Genomic DNA, 24816 nt, shown 5'->3' with positions numbered 1-24816 from the left:
CTCTCTCTCTCTCTCTCTCTCTCTCTCTCTCTCTCTGTGTGTGTTGTGCTTTGAGAAGGAGGATAAACACACCTACCTTATCTTTAAGCTGTATCGTTGACAGAGCAATATTTAGACTGCTGTTACTGAGATAGGCAAGACACACACATACTTCATATTCCTCTCTGTGGTTAAACATGAGAGGAAGGACATGCTTAGGCAGAGAAGTGGAAGTAGAGCACAAAAGGGACACTTGGTTAACATCAGATGTAATCCTGCTAAAATGGGCCAATATCCCACTTTTTTGTCCCGTATGGGCATTTACAACGGTGCCACACACACACACACACACACACACACACACACACATACACGCACACAAACACACTGTAGGAAGTGAGACTTCTGTTGAGGGTTGTGCTATATTTCCTCATAAACAGCCTTCATTGCAGGATGAATACACATTTGCAAATCCATTTTTTTTCAGTAAAGTTCAGTGGCAGAAAACCAATTAGTTTGCGCTCTATTGCTCTCCAGACATGTGCAACATGGAATCAGATCTAATTTAGCTGCCCTTTATGCAAATCAGGGGAAGGGCAGCTCATTTACACCTGTAGTCTTAGAAAATACCCTGCTAAATTGTAAAGCGTGATTAATCAATAGTTAATCAGTCAATAGTTAGTTAATACCCCCCTATATCAGTTCCTGAAGATGGATTAGCTGACTTATGTGTGTGCGCTTCTGTGTCACTACATGTCTGGTATGTTTTCTAAAGTTGACACTCCTTAGTTGTGTTTGTGTTTAGTTAACAGTGAGCGGAAACTGAAAATGTTCCAGTAAAGTAAAACAGTGTTTTTGATTTCATAGGTGGAGAACTGGTGTCCTCGCCTTCCTTGGAGGATAAAGAACCTCAATGAAGATTTAGACAGGAGGGGACAGGTGAGAAACACAGCAAACCGCTCCTATTCACTGTGAAAATAAAAATAAAAAATAAATAAATAAAAAAGACATTTCAACTACCTCCACTGCTCTGTGGAGATCAGCGTTTCGAGGGCTCTCATCGTAGGCGATAGTACCAGGACAGCTAATGGTCTCTTCGCACTACTACGCTGTTAGTTGAAAAAAAACACACACACACACACACACTTAGCATCTTTTACTAGAAAAAAACGGATGTATTTGGGCGTCACATTTCAAGTGTCAGGGTTGTGGTCCAAATGGCTTGAATGTATTAATTTTAAAGAGGTTTGCATGTGTGTGTGTGTGACAACTCCAGACTTTGTGACAGCGAGTTTTTCCATTAGCATATATTTTTAAACTGAGCCTGTCTTGACATTAAGTCCCACTCCATCATCCTGACACCACATAAAAAAATGACATTCGACACCATTTAATGGGCTGTTTAATTTTAAGAAACACTTGCTCACAAAATATATAATTGTTTTAAATGGCACAAAATGGCAGTAAAGTGTGAGAGGTAATTTATACTGCAGTGTGTATGATCATGTTTTTAAACAAGGCAGCAAATGAACAAGAAGGCTGAAGCTGATCCACAGCACCAACATGCCTCGATGGCATAAAAGAGTCGAGCAGCTTTCGTAGACCAAATCCGGAGCGACGGGACCTTGGGACAAATCTGGAATAATGATCTTCTATCCCTGCCAATGCACCAGCTCACTCAAATCCCACTTAGAGCGCCTCTCTGGGCCGTCAGCCTCGTGCACAGTCCACAGTATCAGCGCTCCTCGAAAAACACCCCCCCTTCCCTCTGCTGTGGGTGAATCAATATTATAAGCACTCTTTATCCCCTCTCTGGATGCATCAACAGAGCCCTCTGTGGAGGGAGATGCCATTTGACAGGCTTTGGAGATTTTAATTCAGGCCCAGGAAGTGATTTCCTGTCGTGATGAGGGATGCTAATGCCCTGCAACAGCCTTGTTTCAGCCACCTTAGCAGCTGGTAATGGCACTGTGGTTTGAGGTTTGTTGGTTTCGCTCACCCACTCTGTCTCATTTACTGCTTCTCTTCCTTTTCTTTCTTCTTTTCAGCCTGTTCTTTGATTTCCATGTCTGAAATACATACATTAAAATTATTGATATGTTCCCCTTTATAATGCTCTGTGTGGAAGATGAGATATATTACAGTGTAGTGTGGTTCAACAGTTGACACAGTTTCACTTCAACTTCCCGTTATTCACCACTCCTAGAACACAGGATGCGCTTGGCGCAACACACTGTTAGGTGTTTTACAGCTGGATTTGTTTTTGGACATAATGTCCATAAATGCATCCTACTGTTTTTGATTATAAGTCCTCTCCTCTCCCATCCCCTCCCCTCCCCTCCCCTCCTCTCCAAAGCCTTTGTACAACTGAGCTTTAAAAGGTGTGACTGGTGTATTCACTTCTTTCAGACTACACAGCCAGAGCTCACGTTTGCAGAAGCACATTCGCCTCAATAAACAATTTCCTCTGTAGATGTCTCTCTGACTGTTTATGATGGTTATTGTCACCTCAACAGAATTACTAGTGTTCCAGCTTCAGTGATTATAGAGGTTTCTTGGACAAATAGGGCACATTCAGGCAAATGCAACATATTCAACATTCAGTCATCCACCCATTTATCTATAACCCATCCCTGCTTCCATCTGCTAAGGTGGTAAAATTTAAGATTTAGGCAGTTTGGATTAAGCTTTTATCCTTTAGCATGCAGTGTTTGCCTTTGAGCCGGGGCTCTTGGTATCATTACTACAGGTCAAGATCAAGATCAACTTTATTGTCCCACATTGTGGGATGTTTGTCTTGGGCACTTAACTGATGCTGCAGCCATAGTAAAAACAACAATCACAGACAGCATGTACAAACAACAAATACTGTACAATACCTTACCACAGGCCGTACTATGGCCCTGATGGTGTATATAAAAGCTCTTCTAGAAGGGTCTCCCTCCAAGAAAAAGGCCCCTTATCCTTTTAGAAAGTGCAGTTGTCAATATTGCAATTATAAATTTGATCAGAGGATCCCCATGGAGTTACGTCATGGCAGCAGTAGAAGAAGGGTGAAAACACTTGTAACAAACAGTTATTTCAGATAACAAAGAAAGCAACAGGATAACAAATTGAACATACTTAGTGTCTTTACAGTGTCTGGAGATTAGATTTACAGTTTTGAAATGAATCGCTTACTCCGAACATTAACTGGTGTACAGGTGGAGGTACAGTACAGTAGTAGCATAGATACAGTACATATAATGTTTCACGTTTTCACATGTCTCCATGTGCAGGCGGAGGTCCGGACCAGTTTTGAGGAGCTTTACCGCGTGATGTCACAACGCGAGGAGTTCCGCTGGATGATGCTGAGGATCAAACGCATGGCCGAGCCGTGGGTCAGCGCCATCCGCTCGCTGGCTGCCAAGCAGAACCTGGCCCGGCGTCGGAGGAAGAAGGTATGACATACAGTGCTCAGTCGGACAAAGGGATAAGCAGGCAAAGCAAAGACAGTTAGAAACAGTGTTTACAATTTTGACTGGAAAGTTTTTGTGAGGCGGATATACTCTAGATGTAATTAACGCATCAGGTGGAGACAGAATACCGTATACAATTGTCACAGCCATCAGACAACCACAGAAACGGGTGCAAACAGATATAATGAGTGTAATTCCAAATTTGTATTACTTATTTGGGCAATCTCCTACTCATACCCATAAAAAGATATAACTGGTCCCATTCTAAAAATGAAAGGAATACATATCTTGTAGGAACTTTCTGAAAACATGTAAACACACACACCGCCCCACTTTTGTTTAGGGAAGAAATGTTGGTGGGAGTGGGCTGACATGGATATTCCATTGTGTCCAAAGTTGGCAGCTCCTAACACTGAATAATCCACACGTTCCACTGACCATGTAAATAATTCACATCTCATTCCCGTGATACCTTGGTGCTGATGCAAAGCAGCATCCCCCTTAACAAAGCAGAGGGTTCAAGAAAAGAGATCTATCCATCTATCTGGTATCCCACCTATCCTACCTTCCTGTTCTGTGTGTCAGTTTAATCCATTTAGACTATAATTAAACAAAGAATGTTGTTCTCTTCAGATACTTTCAAAGCCAGGTCTTTATTTCAGATGCTAATCTCTTTTGGATATTAATCCGCACATATTAATCCTTGACTAGTGTGCACTGGGACTGGGGTTGGCTGCTATTACTTCCTACTCCTGCTGCGGAACACTGTGTTCCCCTCAGCAGCTGAAAAACTGTGTGTGTGTGTGTGTGTGTGTGTGTGTGTGTGTGTGTGTGTGTGTGTGTGTGTGTGTGTGTGTGTGTGTGTGTGTGTGTGTGTGAGCTGCTGTTGCACTAATCTACAAAAGGACTGACAGTAAATTGTGGATATTCCTAAAACCAAAAGAACCCCCCGAAAAATCTCTTTTGAATGCAAAGTAAATTCTACGCTACATAATTTAGAGTGTCACTTATTCAGTTCCATACCTTTTTTCCTTTCATTAGATCCTGGTGCACTTGGGCCTGCTGACTAAAGAGTCGGGCTTTAAAATAGCAGAAAACGCCTTCAGCGGTGGCCCACTGGGAGAGTTGGTCCAATGGAGTGATCTCATAACCACGCTGTACCTGCTGGGCCATGATGTTCGCATCTCAGCCTCCCTGGCGGAGCTTAAAGAGTCAGTACCAAACACACTAAGTACTATGATATTCCTTTAGTGAATACTCCCCATTTATTCTGAGTTAGACTTCAGGAGATAATGCATCATTTCAAAAGATCAAACTTTCTTTAGTGCTTGCTTTAGTCAGAGTAGACTTTAACCCAAACAGCCTGAGCCAATAAAAATAATTGTTGTGTATCCTGATGCTTTAGGTCAGATATAAATGTTTGAGAGGGAAGAAACGCTTGATTCCAAACAACAGGTTTGCAAAATTTTTGCTGCATTGGCGCTGTATGCTTTAAATGCAACCCTTGGTGAACTTTAGTTTACCAGCTTTTTTAACATTTAGGTTAGTTTAGGATTTAGTTATATATGATTGTATATTTGTTAATTGACTGAGGGTAAACAAATGTAGCTCCCATGTTATTTGTGAAACATTTAGTGTTTTTTCCAGGTAGAAAAAGGCCGGTAGGGCAACTACAAACTTTGTTTAAACTGAAACTGGAACCCTGACTCAACTTGTCTAGTGGGTGCATACTATTTGACATGGATATAGAGCTGCTGTGGTGCCTAAAAGTAATCTGGCCTTCTAGCCTCACATCCTCACCATGTCAGGGAGGATTTTTTTTTTTGCTCCATGTTAAGAAAAAAATACAGTAGTAAGTACCTAGTCAATACATTTTTATGTTCAGAGGCCATAGTTTAGGTTAAGTATCAACAGAAATTATAAATACAAATGCTATTAAATAATTTTTGGTACCAATATTTTTCCACATCTTTGGAGATTGGTACCTCTATCAAATATACCGATGATGATGCATTAGACATAGAAAATACCACTGAACTTGGGATACTTTTTTTTAATTGTAGCGTTGTTTAGTATTTAAATATTTATATCCAAAAGTCTATAATTTTCATTCACTATTTGAGTGAACGTCCCTCCCAAGTTTATTAGCAGAGGGGAGGTAGATAAGTAAAAGGTATCTGTTATTGGCCTAATAGACTGAAATCTGACCATGTACATACCTTGGAATAGAATGCAGAAACAAATAACCAGCAGCAGCCCCTTGCATGTTTAATGTTTTTACGTATCTGGCTATGAGAAAGTTATTTCTAAACCTTTCTCCCCAGGATCATGCGCAAAGTCATGGGGAACAAGTCCAGTTGCCCGACTCAGGGTGACAAGGTGGTTGAGCTCATCTACATTGACATTGTGGGCCTCACCCAGTTTAAGAAGACGCTGGGACCTTCCTGGGTCCACTACCAGTAAGTCCATTTATATCCACCGGCCAGCTTCTGACTTTGAGTGATGCGTTCCCTACCTGGCCACACAATTCTTTGCAGTTTGAACAGTTTGGGGTATTGAACATGAGCGATTTCTGTATCTGGGTTCTTGTCTGCATTCTCACTGGTTTGGAGTGGGCAAAAAATGTGATGCCATAATCTTCCAAGCACCAGTCTAGATTTACCAACATTTTTACCAATATGAGATGAGTTGTGTGGTTGTTTGCTTAAGTTGCCAGCACTGTCAATCAAATCTGATCAAATCACAAAACAATACAGTCCTGATGAAGCCTTGAAGCCTTTTAGCTTTTGTTTTTTAGTGTTAAACTCTTAATAAACAACATTGAACTTTACATGTAATTGTTGTGTATTTAGTTGTGACTTTTTAATGTTATAGAAATGTAAGAGAGAGCTTTAGGCCCTGTCACACCAACACATTCTCTGTGGCTCAATCACTCTGATTGAGCCGCTGACGGTTAATTATTGAATTCAGCAATTTGAACATTCATCTTACCTTGTGCTGTCAACTGCCAACTGTGGTTTAACAGCTTGTCTCACATTTGCAAAGGGCATTGGGTTGAGGCTTGTCCGGCACTTGCTTGGACAATGAGTCTATTTTCTGCTCAAACATGACCTCAATTTCCCAAAAGGCCGCAGTAGAATCTGTTGTTCGCGATGTTTCAAGTCTATTCTCTCTCCGATTGCTCCGCTGAGGACTGTAGATGAGGCCTTCCCGGGTTGTTTTGAAAAAGCTCTCATCTGCGCTGACTGACAGGAAAAGAGAAGAAACAATAAGTCGGCGGGCACTAATGGCCCCGCTGGTTCCTCCTGCTTGTCACCAGGTTTTGTTTGTCTGCGACATAACACCTTATACTGCATCCGCTCCCTTTGTGCCCTGAGGAAATTGATTCAGCCTCAGGCATCGTGTAAGGTCCGGATGCTGTTTTCTGCATTATTAGTTCTACCATTATTAGACACTTATCTCAAAGCACTTAGTGTCACTGTGCTTTGTGAAAGAGGACATACACTGCAGGTTGGAGACATTTTTCTGTACTCTCACTAAGTAAGTAACCTAGTGCCCTTTGTGGAACCATTTTCCCTTGATTGTATTTCTCATACAGGAAGGCATGGTGAAGGATATCCTTAGCTCAGAACATGCCAGATTTGTTTGCATATCAGATCCCAAGCAACAAACTGTGTAATTATTGTTGCATTTTTCTGGTTTATTCTTTTTTTGGGGACAAAGCAACCACGTCTGTCAGGCCCGTTTGTGATTTAATGTGTTTTGTTATTGCCCCAGTCTTCTGTCTTACAGTGCTGTATCACCGTGTTTCATACTACTCCGGAGGAATGGGAATGCTCTGAGCTATTGTTTTCTGGGTATATACTAGAGCCAATGTTGCCCTATTGTTCTGTTTCATTTAATCCTTTCATCCAATAACTGAATCGGGCAATGCGCTTTCATCTGCATCAGCGCGGCTGCACAACATGTGCCAGTGTATACCAGTTCTACATTTGGTGTTAAAGGAAATAGTGCAGAAATGAAACTGGACAAATGACAAGTGAGGCTTTTGCTGCATGTGCCCACAAGTTTGATTTCATCATTTTTCTTCTGGCTTCTATTTCCATTTGATACTTTCTCACTTTCTTTTTCCAGAAACTTTTTTTTACACAACACTGACGTATTGCAGGGCCGCGATTTCATGCCACTGGCTTCCATTCTTGCACAGCACGTATGCAGGTTATAATGATATGTTGCAGATTTACCCCTCATAATGTGTGTTAATTATTGAAACAATGGGTTTTAAAGTGAAGACAGAAGTAGAAAAAAGCAAACTTCTCACTTCTAGTTGGCCACGGGGAACTGTCCCGCTCAGAATTTATTATCTTTAGCTAGCTATCTGACTAACTCAGTGAAGGTTTTAATCCTGAAAGGACTTTTTCTAACCACCTGTCCCACCACAACGTAATGCTAGGTTACTACTGTAGTTACTATTCAGCAAACAGGTAGTTGATTAGATTACTTGTGTAAAGGAGAAAGGTTGCTTCTCAAAAGAAGTGTCAGAAGAATGCTGTTTTGAGATAATCCAGTGCCACAAGGCCGGTTGACAAAAAATGTCTTCAGAACAAAGTTTACACTCCCCCGACGTGTCATTTTCTCCATTCTCCATTCAGGCAGACGTCGGTGTAATGGTTTTTAAAACGTTTTCCTCTTGCGTTTCTAAAACTAGGCTTCGAGTTATAGTGTACAACTAAACATGTACTATAAAGAGACAATGCAGACAATTGCACTGTTAAATAAATAATAATAATTTTGTGTCTCATCTGTTAATACCAATAAACTGTTGTATTTTTTCAGGTGCAAAAAACAACAACTTTATATTGGCATTATATATCGGCCATCGTCCGTCCTGCTGTCTAAATATTGGCAGGTTAAAGTGTTATGAGTAGCTTACATTTTCATTATCAGATGTTATTAGCTGGATGACAATCAGGGTACGATAATAAGTAACAAATTATAGTATACCTTTCCTAGCTCCATGGTGCCCTTGTAAAGTTTTTTACAGAACTAAACCTTGATGTTGGGCAGTTGTTCAACTTAATGTTTTTTATAAGACACATTATTAACTCATATGTCTGTTTATCATGCAGCTGTTGTGCTGAGTTGTTAGCTTCAGGGTTGTACAGATATATAACAAGCCCTTAGGTAGATTCATATAAAACAGAAATTCCCATTTGATATCTCCTGTTTCTTAATGACCCATATGGGACCAATTAATTTATGGCTCATGTTATAAGAGAGATAATTATGGCAGGACAGAAAGCTATCTTTCAAAACAGCTTTGGTTATACACTATCAATTTGGGATCATTTTAGGTGGATTGCATTATTGTGAAATTGCACGTCTACTTTGGCAACAACATCCTCACTCAGCCCACTTCAGTTGTGATATAGCGGCAAGTGCTACAAAGTGCACATTTGTTGAGCTGAACATCAAGCATCAACTCCTGCCATATTACGAAGCCCACCGTCAACTCACTGGACTCTGAATATGTGCTGAAAGCCTCACTGCGGTCCATATCTACATCATGCTATAGTTCCAGCAGCACTTCCCCATCTGTTGAGGGTAGATCTACTGGGGACAGATGAGGGTTGTTTTTCTCCGGAGCGAGTGAAGAAGACATGTGGCCGTGTTGTTGTTTTCTGTTGTTCTGCTCTCAGTCTAAAGTTTCCTCATGGTGAATGTGTTTCCCAGCTCTCAACTCTCCCAGGGCCTTTCACAGTTCACACAGCCAGCTGCACAGCATCTGCCTGGGCGGAGGGACGATAAGAGAGAGAGAGGGAGAGAGGGAGAAAAAGAGAGAGAGAAATGTTTACCTGCAGATGTCCATGTGTGTGAGACTGAGTGTGTATTTGCATGCATGTCGGTTTGCACCTGGCTTCTTCCTATCACTTCTTAAATAATGCGGAGTGTTTTACTTTAAAGTGGTAGTCACTTAATTGTATTCACCTACAAGAAAAAACAGTTTTTGGTCTAATGCTTGCCAATAAAAAGTTTCATTTTAGGATGTTGTAGAAGAAACCTATCAGTGAAAAAGTTTTGATAAATAGCATGAGAGGGAGAGATTGTAATTTGTGGCCAAGTTGACAGATTGCCATGGCTTTCCTTTCACTCATTAGGGTCTTTGCCTTCCTAGTTGTTGATAGCGAAGGACAGGGCAGACCAGATGTAATCAAAACAGAATCTAGAAAAGAGAAGTGAGTAACAATATAAGTGTTAGTGAATGCAGAGCGTGGAGTTTAAGGTCACTGGTTCTCTGCATATATACCAGTCCCTCTCCTGGTTGTGGTTTAATTAATTCTGTGCTGTGACCTTTGAGTCAGCCGTGATGTTCACAGTCTCACACCTCCACAGGACAGGATTAAGAGCGGAGGCATTGTTATTGTGGTTTTTCAATCCCCTACGGAGCTGTTTTTTTATTTTGTCTAAATACATTGGTTTTTTGTGTCACTGCATGCATTATGAAATACATTAATTAAGACATTTAGTCATATCTTAAAATACATTTCTTATACTATTACAAAAATGCTCAATATAAATGAGTTAATATTGTTTTTGTTTCATACCGTTAAAATTCGCACATGGGAACACATGACACACCATACGACTTCAGATAAATAAAGGATTCCAGTAGTTAATAACACAAATAGCAGCATTAAAATACATGTGTATCTCATCTCTAGCTGTTGTAGCATCCAACGGTTTAGGAAAACACCTCAATGTTTATGTAGCTGGGAGCTGTCATAAAGTACTATCCAAATATGAGCAGGTTAGGTGATTTTCTAGATCTCCAGGCTGACTAGTGGGGTTTAAATGGGTATAACATTAAGTAACCTAAGGCTTTTTACTTGTACTACTGTGAAGGTAATTGGGAGATTACTGGGGAAATAGCATTGTGTGCTGGTTCACTTCAGCTACACTGTAATTGGGTGCACAAGGTGTGAAGAGTTTTTCTTCTAGCACATAACGCTGAGCAGTGATGTGTGAGGAGATGATTTATAATAGTGTTTGTAGGTTTCATCGATTCTACACAATTCAAAGCAAACGTAATTTAAATATACAGCATGATGTCAATGTTATCATCATACAGGCATGTATGCTTCTGGCATGGAGCAGCCCTTAACACTCTTGTCTGTGTGTGATGTCATAGGTGCATGTTGCGGGTGCTGGATTCGTTCGGGACGGAACCAGAGTTCAACCACGCCCACTACGCCCAGTCCAAGGGTCACAAGACGCCCTGGGGGAAGTGGAATCTCAACCCGCAGCAGTTCAACACCATGTTCCGTAAGTCGGCAGGACGCCAACACACACAAAACACTCTCTTACCAAAAGTGCATTTGTCAACCATCAGTAAGCGTTTAGCTCTGGTAGTTTAAAATGAACAACAACAAAAACAGGCCACTTGGCTCAATTAAGGCAAGAGTGCAGGATGTAGAATCTGTTCACCGCAGTTTATGAACTGAAAACATAACAGAGAACTTTGCTGGTTGATTTATCCTCTGACTCAACAAGTTAAGAATGCAAAAAGATCCCTGATCCGTCCAAAGTACAAAAGTATTTCATGCTTAACGTTCCCCATTGTCCACAGTTTAAGTTAGATTTTCTCCTGTGAATGAGATGTTATGGTTGGAAAAGAGGCAAAAAACAATCCAGCACATTGCTAATGGAATATCATCAAGCAGATTAAAGGAAAATAAGAGGTCAGACACACTCTATTTTACTGTGATTAAGATGTAGGATGTAGTGGTTTTAGGTGTGTGTGTGCGCGCATCACTGTGAGCTCACTCTGTAACTGGAGCCAGCCACATATGCTGAGGTGGATGAGTGGTGGCGTTGCAGCAGAAGAGAGAGGGGAGCCAGCCCCCTGGGGTATTGACCTTTTCCCCATGGCTAAGAGAAAGTGAAATGTTACCCAGCAGTCCCCGTTTGCGAAGTGGGGCCTGGAGCCGTCCAAAATGCCACTGCACCTGAATAGGCTCTTTGTCCCCTGAACAGGGTATGTCTTTCTCATAACACACTGGGGCCTTTGCACGAAATCCAGTTAAGAGTCACTAGGTTAGATGATATCGCTGGTGAAACAAGTGCACAGTGGTTTGGTAGCGTGTTAAAACCACAAAATGGCATCACTCCCAGGCACAAGAGACTAGAAAGTTTTTTTTTTTTTCCATCTCTGCATTGTGCCGCACCTTACCTCCAGGCTAAAGAATAGCATGTGTACTATGCATACAATGTAAAAATCAGGTGCTAGTAGGTAATCTATCCTAGATTTGGATTGTTCTGTTTGTTACGATTAGGCTCTGTGCTCTATAAATCATTGGTTAAGGGAATTGGGAGTTTGTGGCCTCTGGCCAAGAAGACAAGACAAGGCCAAATTGACCTCATTAATCTGTTTTAGAGTCAGGATAGCAGGGCGTGTTTTCTGCTGTACAGTTTGTGTTAGAATGGGCTGCACGTCTTAGTTAAGTTGGCTGTGTTTTCTAGTCATTAATAATCAGGGGAGCTGAATATTTTTAAATGAACCTTTCCTGTAGGTCAGAACAACATGCAAGGATTGAAGTCCTGTAAAGTCCAATTTATTTACTATACACGTCATCAGGTTAACAAACAAACAGATATACTTTTTATCTAATTATTTTGGAAACAAGAATGACAATGAATAATGATCCTTCCTTTAATCCCTCTGCACTACTGTCACTAAGATACTTTTCCTGTCAAACGTCTTTGTCATGCACATGCACTGCACATGCACAAAAACCCATTTAGAAACTTGAAGGATGCACATGGCCCAAGAAATCAGCTTTGTCAAACAGGTTTCTCTTAAACCCTTGCCACAGTTTTCCTGTGTGCATCAGTGCAGCTGAATGCTTAATCCCTTCCTGGAAATGATGATTAATACTGGTCATAGGTCAAACAGGGCAGCAGATAGTATTTATCTTTGAGGCATTGCCAACTACATAACTGACCCTGAGATCTGGCAGGCTGATAGTGCCTGTAAAGCTTCCATTGATAATGTCGCTGGCACACACGCTCATCAAAGGTTATCTTATTTGTGTGGGATCAATAAGCTGTTGTCTCTCAAACGCCTTAATCATTGTCCAAAGCACAAATAAACTTTAAACAAGAAAGAAATGTGTTCTTGTAATTCATATCATTAGAAAACCAGACAGAAAGAAGACATTTCTTGAGAATGACATTGGTTTTATTTAATTCAATCAAAACGGAATCAAATGCAGGCTTTCAAGATGTCGCCCTGCTTGTACTCTACGTATCTGGTTATAGTTTTCTAATGAAACATTGGTGCAAGACAAGAACAGGTGCTGTAATTAAGCACACCTCACTGTTTCTTTACATTTTAAACATTTTAGATACTTTCTTTGATTAATTGCAGTGGATTAGCCTAATGGAAAGCTCAGGAGTCCAGAAATACTGTAGAGACATATAGACACCAATTGGCATTAGATAACATAGACACAGTCACACACTTTCTAAAACCGCTGTACTGATTACTAGATTTCAAACCTAGGCAAATATATTGGACCTACAAATGTCTATGCTAAATATACAGAACCATGGTTGTGTGGGTGCATAGAATAGGGCCAAGTCCATTTCTTTGTTTGTCCTCAGACTGTATGAAATATGGCCAACATTAGCATAAATTAATGAACATCAATGCTAATGATTGCGAAACATCTGTTGAATGAGTTATTCATTCGTCTCGTGGATCATATTTCAGACTTGTGTTATTCCAAAACTAACAGTGAATCACTTTCAGATTAGAAACACTTCATGTTTTTCATTCCTATGGTGTTTGCAGCACTGTACCACTGCCTGGCAGTTGCTCAATCTCAAAGTTGCTTGTGTGAAGGCGTTGCATGTGTATTTTCATTTTATTCTCACCCTTCAGGCCCACTCAGAAGTTGTCTTACCAAAAAAGTCTTTGATGTTGAGTTTTCAGAGTGCTGGAGATTTTAGTGCTGATGATGTATCTTTTCAGTTTACATTTTTTTTGTGTGGCCAGCAAAATAGAAGTTAGTTTCCTGTAAAAAAATGAGTCTGCTGGGCTAATATTAATCACATAATCCTTAGTCTGTGACCGGGGGATGACTTTCTCCCTGGTGTATTTTCTTGTGCAGGTACCACTGTGTGATGATGTAGTGTAGTCTGCCTCCAACGCTGGTTCAGTGACTCTTTCCTGCTCCTTTTTTAAAGGGCACAAAGGAAGCCCCTGAACAGTCCCTCTCACTCTGTCAGAGACGATACCCTGCCCTTGAGAGTATTACCAGCATTTTTTCACCCGGTTTCTCCACTCAGCTCGGCCATGTTGTACCAATATTGACTCCTAATCTAACCGAGTGAACCCAGGCTTCCTTATGTAGCAACTTCACATTCACAAGTTTGTCAAGAGCGACAAAAACAACTGCTTCTCCAGCAATGCTGTCCTCCCAGGCTATTTGTCAGCTAATAGCAAATGAAGCTGTGGCAAGTTGAGTGACATTTTGAGTGGCGGCTCTAGTGGGAGAGGAGGCATCTGTTGCCAAATGCATCAAGAGGGCCTACCACTAATTACCAGCCTGTCCTGTTTACACAGTTAGTTTGGTACAGGAATGTTAGTGCTGCATCCTCCAAGTGCAGAGGACCATATCTGCCTCTTCGCCATAAGAAATACATTCAGTTATTATTGACCTTCTGAGGTTTTGGCGTGTATTTGTTCAAAAGTGCTTTTGCTTTTCTACCGTTAACACCAGCTCATCTCCGTCTCCATTATGCCGCACTGACACCTCACACAGATCTGGTGGTATCTTTGTAACATGTACACTACCGGTCAAAAGTTTGGGGTCACTTCGAAATTTCAATTGCACTTCATCATAGACAGAATACCAGCTGAGATCAGTTCCATTGTTTTTATAACCAGGGCATCAGTTCAGATTACAATATGTGCTTACATAATTGCAAAATGGTTCTCCAATGTTTTCTCAGTTAGTTTTTTTTAAAAATGGTATCAGATTGGTAAACAGGATGTGCCTTTGGAACATTGGATGAATGGTTGCTGATAATGGGCAATGCAGATATTGCATTAAAGATCACCCCCCCCCCCCCCCCCCCCCCCCCCACTCAGAACAGCTGGTGAAAGGTTCTATCTGTGCATTGTCATGCTGGAAAGTAGATAGGGGATTGGATAGAATTTTCAGTCTCGAGACTTGTGATGTCATGCATTGTGAAGAAGACTTTTTGCTGTGAAAGTGTTAACACTCATTGTCTGGCTCTTTGCCCAGAGGAAGTACTGCACACTATATCAGCATACATCTTACTTAACATGGCCAGTCAGGTCGCTGGGAGGAAAGTGTGTCGGTTTGATGTTTAAAGGATGAAACAGCCTGTGATAAGCTTTTTTTTTTTTAAAAACATTCCACTAGTGTGATGGAAACTTGAATCATACTTGATTGTTACTATGATAAGTATAAGGTAATATAAAAGACTTCTGTTCATGCCCTTTTGAAATCATTTGAGGGGAAATGAGACTGCACATTTTTGTCATTGTTCAATAAGTACTTGGTCTGGTGCTGGGCTCATTTACTCTACATCTTGTGCTCTGTTTTTTTATGTTTGCCCAGAGATATTTAGCCGGAGCCAATATGTGAACTGCCTGAAGAGATCAAGTGAACAAACATTGGCTTTTTGTCTAATGGGAGAAAATGTCACATTCCAGCCAACACCCTGATAAAAACACGTCAACAGTATTTGTGAAACTGCTGTAGCATAGTCAAACTTTTACAGTACGTCATGTTTTTTTGCTGTCATCTGCCACAGTTAAATCATGATACAGCAGCTGTACCCCTCCCATCATGTGTTAAATGTCATAATTTATGATGATTAACCCGCTCTTATTACATGAGGCGTGATTAGTCCAGTGGATACCTGTGTCAAGATTCGTTACAGAAATTTTCTCAATCAAGCCTTCTTTTATTTTCTATACAATGGTTTTCCTTACCATTAAGCGCAGTGTTTACACTATTTTGGGGACCACCTAAGCCAAATGAATGTAACCAAACTACTTTTCTCAGATTTAATGATTGTAGTTTGTACATGCTTTGCATTTTAAAACGTACTTGTTTCTTGAGGACCAACCCTTTAACCCCATTCCAAATACGTGCAGGGAAAACACTGCTATAATGAAGCCGATTCCATCTCCCTCTGACTGACTGACCTTAATTTGCCTCTGTAGTAAAAGCATTGTGGTAATAAAAAAAAAACAAGCTCTGACCACAGTATAATAGTTCCCTGGGGCTCTGGCACAACCACAACTCTGCACCAAAACACCATAGTCTGTTTCATTCAATTCCATTAGTGATGAGGTCTGGGTTTTAGTCTGGTTGTACTATTCCTCAGTTAGATTATTAAGCATATTAATTTTTGACTGAACCTTATCTGCCTACTCTCAAAAACCATTGTATTCACATTTGTTTTACAAGGCAGATGGCAGTGAGGTAAAGACCTGCCAGATTTGGGCTCCACACTTGACCTGCTCATCTTGTGTTCCCATAGTAACTTGTCATCACCAGGCGATAAGGAACCGAGGGAACAAAATCCCAGAGTGCTTGTGGAGTTGTTCTATGCAAGAATTTCCGTGTCTGTCTTTAGATCAGTGCTAATTGCTGGGATTGAAATGGTCATATTTAACTAAATAGTATGCAGACACTTGTGTAAGATTTACTTGAGACATTTTTGTTTTTGCCTTAGTTATGCATGAATTAAGGAAAGAACAATAGCCTAAAGTCATTTTTCATTTTATTCCCAAAGAAGCAATCACTTACTTTTTTTCCCGCCTCTATCCTTTTTGTTTTGCTAAGACATTTAAATGCTTCACAGTGAAGGTTAAATGATGCCTTTTAGAGCTTTTAATCCCTTAGCACTGATAAATTAAGTAAGCACTGATCGTCATTTGTGTGTTTGTGTTTATTTATATTTTATTTTTATTTTGCTGCAGCGCACACCCCAGACAACAGTTTCCTGGGCTTCGTTGTGGAGCAGCACCTCAACGCCAGCGACATCAGACACATCGATGACATCAAGAGACAGAACCAGTCACTAGTCTACGGCAAGGTTGACAACTTCTGGAAGGTATTATAATCTAACAAAATTATTAAAACCCTGTGCACATTTTTTACACCCTGGAACATGTCAATTTGACATCTGTAAGACCGGTTATATTAGAAAAACAGTGGTTTGTACGTGTTGTCTGATCAGATTGGAAATCAGAAGCATTTATAGGTATAGACTGATACAACCACACTACAGCGGGAAGAAACTAGTTGTGACTTTTCAAAAGTCTCTACGAGTAATAGATGCAAAGCAAAAACCCATATACTGTACACATATGCCTACAGACACATTCGCACTGACACACACCTTTTCAAATACTTAAACTCAGACATACACAGACGTACACATAGGTAAATTTATATGTATGCCTTCTGAAGATGAAAAAGACGGACTAGACATGCCAAGAATGCCAGTGGACCAAGAATAACCCATTTCCAGACCTCTGAGAGCTCTGCAGTAAAACTCTTTGAACAACCTTGGGTAAAACTTTCACAGAGAAGTTAATAACAGTCTGGTTTCGAAGCTCAAATTCAGCTTATCGCTCTCTCTGTGAAGTTTTTAATATATTCAAATACATGCTCACACTGCGGCACAGGGACCAAGGGATTACTGTATCCCAGACAAAAACCGACTTAGAGACTGGAGAGATTTGCACATTGTTTGGCATGCCATGGATGGTTGGATTACTGCCCACGCCTTGATGAGCTTTCAGCCGACACCATGTATGTTTCAGAGTGGGTCGCTCCAGATCCTACTGACTCTTTAGTTGTCTGACAGAGTTGCTCGGTGGCATGATAATAGAAGCTACTAGAGAGAATTGTCTTCATGTAACATGCCTTGTAGTGCAAATGCCTTCTCACATCATGAGGCTGTGTGTTAAAGATGTGTTGAATTAAATAATAAACCGAACATAACTGACTAATGATCTGCAAATACTGTTGCATCAGCCGGTCATGGTTTGTTCCACTTGGCTTTACCTACCTTTACCAACTCATTGGCTTTACATTTATGTCAATACAGCAGATTGGTGGTAATAGTTCATGCACTGAGTTTCTGTGGTTCCATAGTTCCTGAAACTGTTTGGTCAAAAGGCTCTTTCCTACAGAGGGATTTTTTGCAGTTCCTAGCTCACACAGCAGTGTGCTTTTCAGTCTAGCTTTAAAGGGCAGACAGGGGGAGCCCATCAGCTCACAGCAATTGGCATAAGTTGCCAATCAGTCTCCCAAGCGTGTTCATTACCTCCTGCTTTTAATTAAAGGGCCATTTTGGAGCCGACTGATAACGACCTGACTAGCTTACTCCATTTCCCTCCCTCATCATTTTAAATTGCGCTGTCCTTCGATCTCTTTCTCCACACTTGAGAGGTTTTATTTCAAAATGATATATCCCCTATTTGAAATAGAAAGTGGGACTCACTTTAAGAATTCTATTTCTTGCACTAAGGTCAAATTTACAATGGAATTATATTCATTTTATGGGATTAATGATCTGAAGACTCAACAACGAACGCTTGAGGGAAGTACGGTCATCTTTTTAATATGTAGCAGTCAAATTAAATCTCTTTTCAGCCCTGATAACATTGGAAAACTTCAGTGTTGCTAATCAAATCTCACTCTGGCCTCAATTACTGTACCTGCCCCTCAGTTCCACTCTTTTTTTCCCCTACGTTTATCTAGGGATCAGATGATTTCCATATTAATGTAACTTTTAGCTAAGGCAAGTTTAACTCCGGTTTGACTCTGACCTGCGGCCCTTTGCTGCATGTTATACCCCCACTCTCTCCCCTTTCAGGTCTAAGCTGTCCTATACAAATAAATGATCTTAAAAAATAAATAAAATGTCTGCTCTAAAGGCAGCCTAAAACAAATAAGACTTTACAGGAAAACTGTATTTCCAATAATTCCAGGAAAGATTTTTGAGATTTTATTATTTATTTGCTTTATTGTGCTATAAAACCCAAATAATGTGGAAAAACTTTGGACATTGAAACCGCAAACGTGTGGACCAAACGGGGCACATCAGAGTGGCTGAGCCAGCATTGTTGCAGATGTATTCTCCAGCTGAATGCTGTTTTCTTCCTCAGCCTTAATTTGGAGGGGTTAATTTAGGTTAGGCCAGTAATGGTGTTTACCTAAAACCCAGCCTATTGAAAGGCACTCGCTCTGCCTGATCAGAATGCAGAGGTGCTCAGGTCACACTCATCTCAACGGTGTACAAAGTGAACCAATGTGTGAAGCTCACTGAGTAATAATCAAGACAAAAAGGGGAGAAAAGAGTTTCTGATGCTGAACAGATGCTATGTAGTGCACATGAGTTTCTAATTTCCGTGAGCACAAAACACTTTCATTTGCCAGTGACTAATTTTGGCAAAGTTATTTTGTTTTTCTATTTTTTGATCATCTAGTTAGGAGCTTTGTATATTCTCAGCATGTTACAGTAAATTATTTGTATGGGACTGAACCTTAAACCTCATACTATCAGGAACAATAGTCTAACCTTCTGCGGACGGTTTCTGATCTATATATACACTCCGTTCATTTTTTTACCTTTAGCTGGAGATTTCCTCTTCTGAAACAAAATACTGTTGTTTTTTTATTTTTCAAAATGCAAAAAAGGCAGATTTCAAATATCTTCAACTTTATGTAGTCAACTTTGTGTGTAAAAATCTTTCAGAAAAATTGACAGCTGAAAAATGAAATGAATTACTATGAACTAATTAGTGGGGGAGAGTTTGATCGCTCTAGGGTTGAGGTTGTACCTAACTTCATGAACGATTTGTCTGCACTTGTCTTGTGGTAATAGAGGTGAGTTAAGTCTGTGATTAATACAGGGATCATTTGTAGTGAAATTAAATGATTCCTTGTTTTGCTGAGGACTGTAACTTGATGAAGGCCACAGCAGCAGATCTTATGTATTTCAAGTATTTTGTTGTTGAAGAGGCAGTGTTGATGGTGAGACATGAAATAAAATGGCCAGACCACCTCTGAGAAAGCTGTTTCCATAGCAACCCACTTAGAAAAGCAGAACAAGGGAGTTAAGAGTGACTGTCTTCTCTCTCTGTCGTGCTCTCTCTCTCTGTCTCTATCTCTGAGAGAGAGAGAGAGACACACAACACACACACACCACACACACACACACACACACACACACATAAACGCACACTATACAAATAGCTATTAGATATTTAACTATTCATTATTTGGAATATATTTCTCAATATTGTCACCCTGTGTCTATATCTTAATCTTCTGGTATAGATAGTTTATTTCTAATAATTTGTGAGTAAAATGTGAATCTGCAACTTAACCTTCAACAATTATCTGTCAGGTAATTTTTTCAGTTGTTATAAGTCAGTAGTATACAGTTAAGTTGCATATTAAGTGCCTCTGCAAGTTATTTCGGGGTACAATAGTTCTGGAGAAAACTGAAAGCAACAATACAGGAGGCCAAGCAATCAGCCTGTTCCGAGGAGGCATGTTTTGAACAGGCACTGCACTAGTCTCCACTAAATTGGTCAGTCCCTATCGTTTAGCGTTCAGTGTGTAAGAAAGCATTTGATGAGGCAGAAGGGAGCATGGAGCAAGGTGAGAATGAGTAGGATGTACAGAGAGGGAAAGCTGCAGGCCCTTGGCAGCAGCTCAGAGGACATGTTGAAGAAAGACAGATCACACAAAGCTGGCAGGGGCACGGATGTGCACACACACACACACACACACACACACACACACACACACACACACACACACACACACAGCTGGCATATGTAGAGCAGCAAGGTGACCATCCCACACTCTTACCCTTGCAGCCTTAGACACAGTCTGTATGTGTTTCATCCCCTCTTCATAATGAATAACCAAGTTGAGTTGAACATTAAACTGTCTTTATTTTCACTGTGCTTGTCCGATCTAATGAAGCAATCCCTTGTGCCATTAAACTGCCGTGAGTGCCGGGCGGAAACCTGAATTTGACGTTTATGAAAGAGCTGGGTCGTCGCGGGAAATGTTATTGCAGTTATTGAACAGACTGCTTCTGTCACAGATGTTTTATTGAATTAGTCTCAAGACATTTCCAGAAGGTGCTATTTGCTGCGGCTTTACTTTGTAACTCTGATCTGTCGTGTTAAATAGTATGTTTTACTTCAAGCTTTAGTATATTACAATTAGAACTGTGCACTTTCTGATTTACTTGTGATCACTTATAAAACGTGCACATTTGAAATGGTTAAAACACTGAAGGAAGGTAAAGTGGCAGTTGAAATACAATGACCAAAAAAAAGTTGAAATGGCAGTTAAAATGAAAGGGCTGCATGAAGTTGAAGTGGCAATTTAAGTGTAAGCGCTGACACAAGTATTAGTTGAAGCAAAAATGCTGAAAGAAGGTGAAGATTCAGTTGGACTTCAGTCACTGAAAGGAGTTGAAATGCCAGGTGTTTAGGTGGTAAATTGAGGAGGATGGGTCAGTTGTAGTGTAAGTCCTAAAGGAAATTAGCCACTTCATGTGTATAAACTGCAAGAAAAGTGTCAGTTGAGGTGTAATCATTGCAAGCAGATGAACTCAGTTAAAGAATAAAAGATAAAAGCAGTGAAACTGTCAGTTGACATATGTATAAGCGCTGAAAGCAGTTATCACTTGAAGAATAAGAGATGTTAAAAAGTAACACTTGGAAGCAGCAAACAAGTGTTATATTTAAAACAAATTAATAAATCAATATCAAAGAGACACAGATACCCCAAATGAACTGAACATTTAGAAATGTAGTTACCTCTCGAGGCATGATTAATCATGATTAGTGTCTTTTCTTGGCATGGGGAAACCACTCCATTGCCTTTTTCAGAATGACCAGACCTTCATGTGTTGTGTTCTACTTTTGATTTTATTGAGCAAAAGGAGACGTGCATTGAATTGTCAACACTGTTTGCTTCTGTGATCATTGACAGAAACCATAAATGGTGATATCAAATTGAATAGCTACAGTAGGACAACACTAAGTACAATAATAATATTAATATAAGAATAGAAGTGAGTTATGTTTAAATTGAGCAAGCAGCCTAACTACATTGACAATTAGGCTTGAAATAATACGGACACCTTCCCATGGCGTGTTTTGTTCACTGCATGCTTCACTAAGTAGTAGTTTGAATGGATGAAAAAGGTGTTAAGATCCCCCCTGGTGCCATTAGCTTCTATATACAAGGTGCAAAGCTTTGAATTGATGATGCATGCAGCACTACAGGTATTTTTATTGCTGCAGGATAGGCAGGAATAATATAGATGCTGAATGTTGTTTTTATTTATTTCTCTTGAACTGGGCAAACACATATGGGCTCAGCCTGGGACTTTTGGATGATTGCGCAGCCCACATATACAAAGCAGGGACTCAACGTTTCAGCCATCACGTCCTGTACTGTTTGACTCAGAAACATGCTCTGGCCAGCCACCAAACTCCAATAGGTTACACACTGTTATGTCTAATGGAGTGTGGGAGGGCCATTAAAGTAAATAGCATCTCCTGTCTGCACTCCAAGCACTTCTGGATACTATTTACCACCCATGTTCCCCTGGCGATTTGTACGTATCTGTCAGTGTTTAATGGGTTTTATGGTGCTTTTGTTAAGCTGTTTTATTTACTGTTTAGTTACAATTACATCTGTCATACATTAGTCTGTTATTCTTTTTTGCAGTTTGTAGTGGTGGGTCTTCTATTTGCCCATTAGATGTAAAAGAACCACACTGGAATAAATTATTAAATGCAATAGTTCTAATGATGCCTATTGCACGTCCTGAAGAAAATGTGTGTGTGATTTCTGTGAGGATTTACGCTGATTGGCATCATTTTTGCTATAGCAATAGCTTTGAGAGCTTTTTGAGATCAGAATGGCATTTCTACTGTAGTTGCAGTTTCTGCTGTTGCTGGGTCAGTTTCATGTATGACATTGTACTCCCCACATTCCTCATTCATAAACTGTACATTTCAGTATAATACATTTATGTACACTTGATCAATATGCAAGACTGAGCATTTTGTGTTTAGAAAGACCATGACTGAGATATAAATACAAGTAATGTCCACGGAATTGATATTAACTCAAAGTACAGTGAACAACAAGAAAAGTCATAGCCTGGGTATAAATGCTGTTAGTATTGCTAAAGTGCCCTTGTGCAAATCACCACACTTGAACTGAACCACTGCCGTTACTTCTGACTGACTCAACATTAGGACATCCCTGTAGATATGTGTGTATAATGGGCTCTGCTTGTCAAAGAGTTTGTGTTATGTGGTGTTCTCTGAAGAATAGGTGGAGTGACTTTTTTGTTGTGACTGACAAGCTTCCATTTTTGGGCCTCCAGAGAGGAGATTATTTCAGATGGGAAGATGATCAGAGGTGCTTTTGATGTCGAAGGCAGTTTGAGGGTCGAGTAAGTCGAACCAAGTGCACCTGTCTGCATTCTGATGAGCCAACAGCTCTTGGCACCGTCTTTTTTGAGAACATGAGGAATGAACACAAGGAAGACAGAATTTGTAGCGAATGCAGTGTCTCAGGTGAGAGCAGAAGTTGATTGTTCCTGAAAACAAGTGTGCTGAAAAGCAAGATTAATCTGCTCCCACCCTTCTGTCTTGACACACCAGTACCTGGTAAGAGAAAGCGCTGAAACATCAAAAAAAAAAGTGCTCTCAGCCCTGAAGCTCTGCCCATATACCAACGTATAGGAGGAGGAGAAGTTTAATAATAGATGGTAAAAAAGGGCCGTGCACTCACATAACTGTTTTGATTTCCATCTAAACCTCAGATCAGAGAGTTGAATCCGCATTTCTGTAGAACAGCTGATAAACATACCTAAAAGTACATTTCAAAATCATTTAACACCTCAAAAGGAAATAAGTGATGCCAGGATGTGTCACTTAGCAGCCACAAGCCTTAAAAAAAATGAATAGAATAAAATGTAAATAAATAAAAAGAGCGATGAGGAGTTTAATTAAGGCCACTTAGGCCTGTGACAACTTTAATAGTCTAATTTCTCAGTAAGTTAGCTGTGGATCTGAAACCTTTTTCCCTGTACTTCCTCTCTAAGACGGTCAGTGTTAGGTTGTCTCTCAGCCTGTAAGCTTTTCTCCCCTTAGACTGCCGACAGAAAGCAGCAGCAGCCGCCGCCGCCGCCTCTACTGTTTCCTCTCCGAGCCAGGCTTTACAAATTCTCTCTGATTTACAAGGTCATAAAACTCGCCTCCTCCTCTCCTGCTTCCATCAACCTCTCCAGCTAAAGCAGTTATTTTATATCTCCCTAAGCACATTCTCCCGTACACGGCTGCCGCAATCGATCTGCTACCTGGTTTCAGATTGCACATTGCATGGGGTTGGAGATATATACATCAACATACAGTGCACACAAATCCACACAAATTCACCAGGGCTTTTCCAAGGACATGGAGGGAACAACTTTTTCTCTCTTTGGGATGTGTCTTCACGCCTGTTAGTGTTACAAAGTCATAACTTTGTTCTGCTTAACCGTGTGCTGACAGCCACGACAGGTTTATGAACTGAAGTTGGCATATTATCATTACACGAAGGGAAAGCAAAGAAATTTCACAATGGATCTGAAAAATGGCAATGCACCACATCCTTCCCTCTCATGTTGTCCCACTTCTGTAGTGCTGTCATGCTTTGCCACGGATGGGATTTTTTACATCTTTCAACCCGGTCCTGGCAGGTCATGTCTCATGTACGGTTAAATCCAACCATTTTCATTTAAAATGTTCATTATAATCCATATTCTAACTTACTGTATGTTAAATCTCATATCTCATTAGTGTTTTACAATTGCTTTGGGCCCAAAACTCTGCACAGAAGCGATCGTAAAATACCGTACTTATTCATATGAATAAAGAAATGCATTTGTTTTTTAATTCTAAACATGTAAAAAAAGTATCATTGTTAATAGTTTTTCTTGACTCATTTCTTTCTGTTACAAAGTGTGGATGTATCCGCTCTTCTTCTTTCATTGGCTTTTTCTGACCTCATGCACCACCTTCTATAGATTCGTACTTCTATAGAAGTGTGTATATTGGTGTGTGTCTGTGTGTGTATTTTCTTCAGGTGCCTACCAGCAACCTTCATTTTTAAATCCCCTCACACACACACACAACTCCGCACATAAATCCCAGCTCAGCTCTCCTGAGTGTAAAGATTACAGGGTAGTGATTTCACCTTCTAATTAGAACTTACACACACACACACACACA

The 24816-nt window shown here is 40.3% G+C and overlaps 1 protein-coding gene across 3 annotated transcripts in view; it reads left to right on the top strand.

The window, feature by feature from the left end:
* Positions 1-24816, top strand: part of mgat5 (alpha-1,6-mannosylglycoprotein 6-beta-N-acetylglucosaminyltransferase) — a 70647-nt gene that overhangs the window by 33022 nt on the left and 12809 nt on the right. For all 3 annotated transcript variants that reach the window (XR_004327928.1, XR_004327927.1, XM_032506374.1), the window contains exons 6-11: positions 847-918; positions 3258-3419; positions 4479-4648; positions 5762-5896; positions 10627-10760; positions 16462-16595. Coding sequence is in view for 1 of the 3 variants with exons in the window: in XM_032506374.1 (XP_032362265.1) it covers positions 847-918; positions 3258-3419; positions 4479-4648; positions 5762-5896; positions 10627-10760; positions 16462-16595 (807 nt within the window). In the remaining 2 variants the exon portion in view is untranslated. The remainder of the gene's footprint in view (positions 1-846; positions 919-3257; positions 3420-4478; positions 4649-5761; positions 5897-10626; positions 10761-16461; positions 16596-24816) is intronic.

Source organism: Etheostoma spectabile, chromosome 24 (assembly GCF_008692095.1).
Source record: "Etheostoma spectabile isolate EspeVRDwgs_2016 chromosome 24, UIUC_Espe_1.0, whole genome shotgun sequence".
Classification (NCBI taxonomy): domain Eukaryota; kingdom Metazoa; phylum Chordata; class Actinopteri; order Perciformes; family Percidae; genus Etheostoma; species Etheostoma spectabile.
This window is presented reverse-complemented; position numbering and strand designations above follow the sequence as displayed.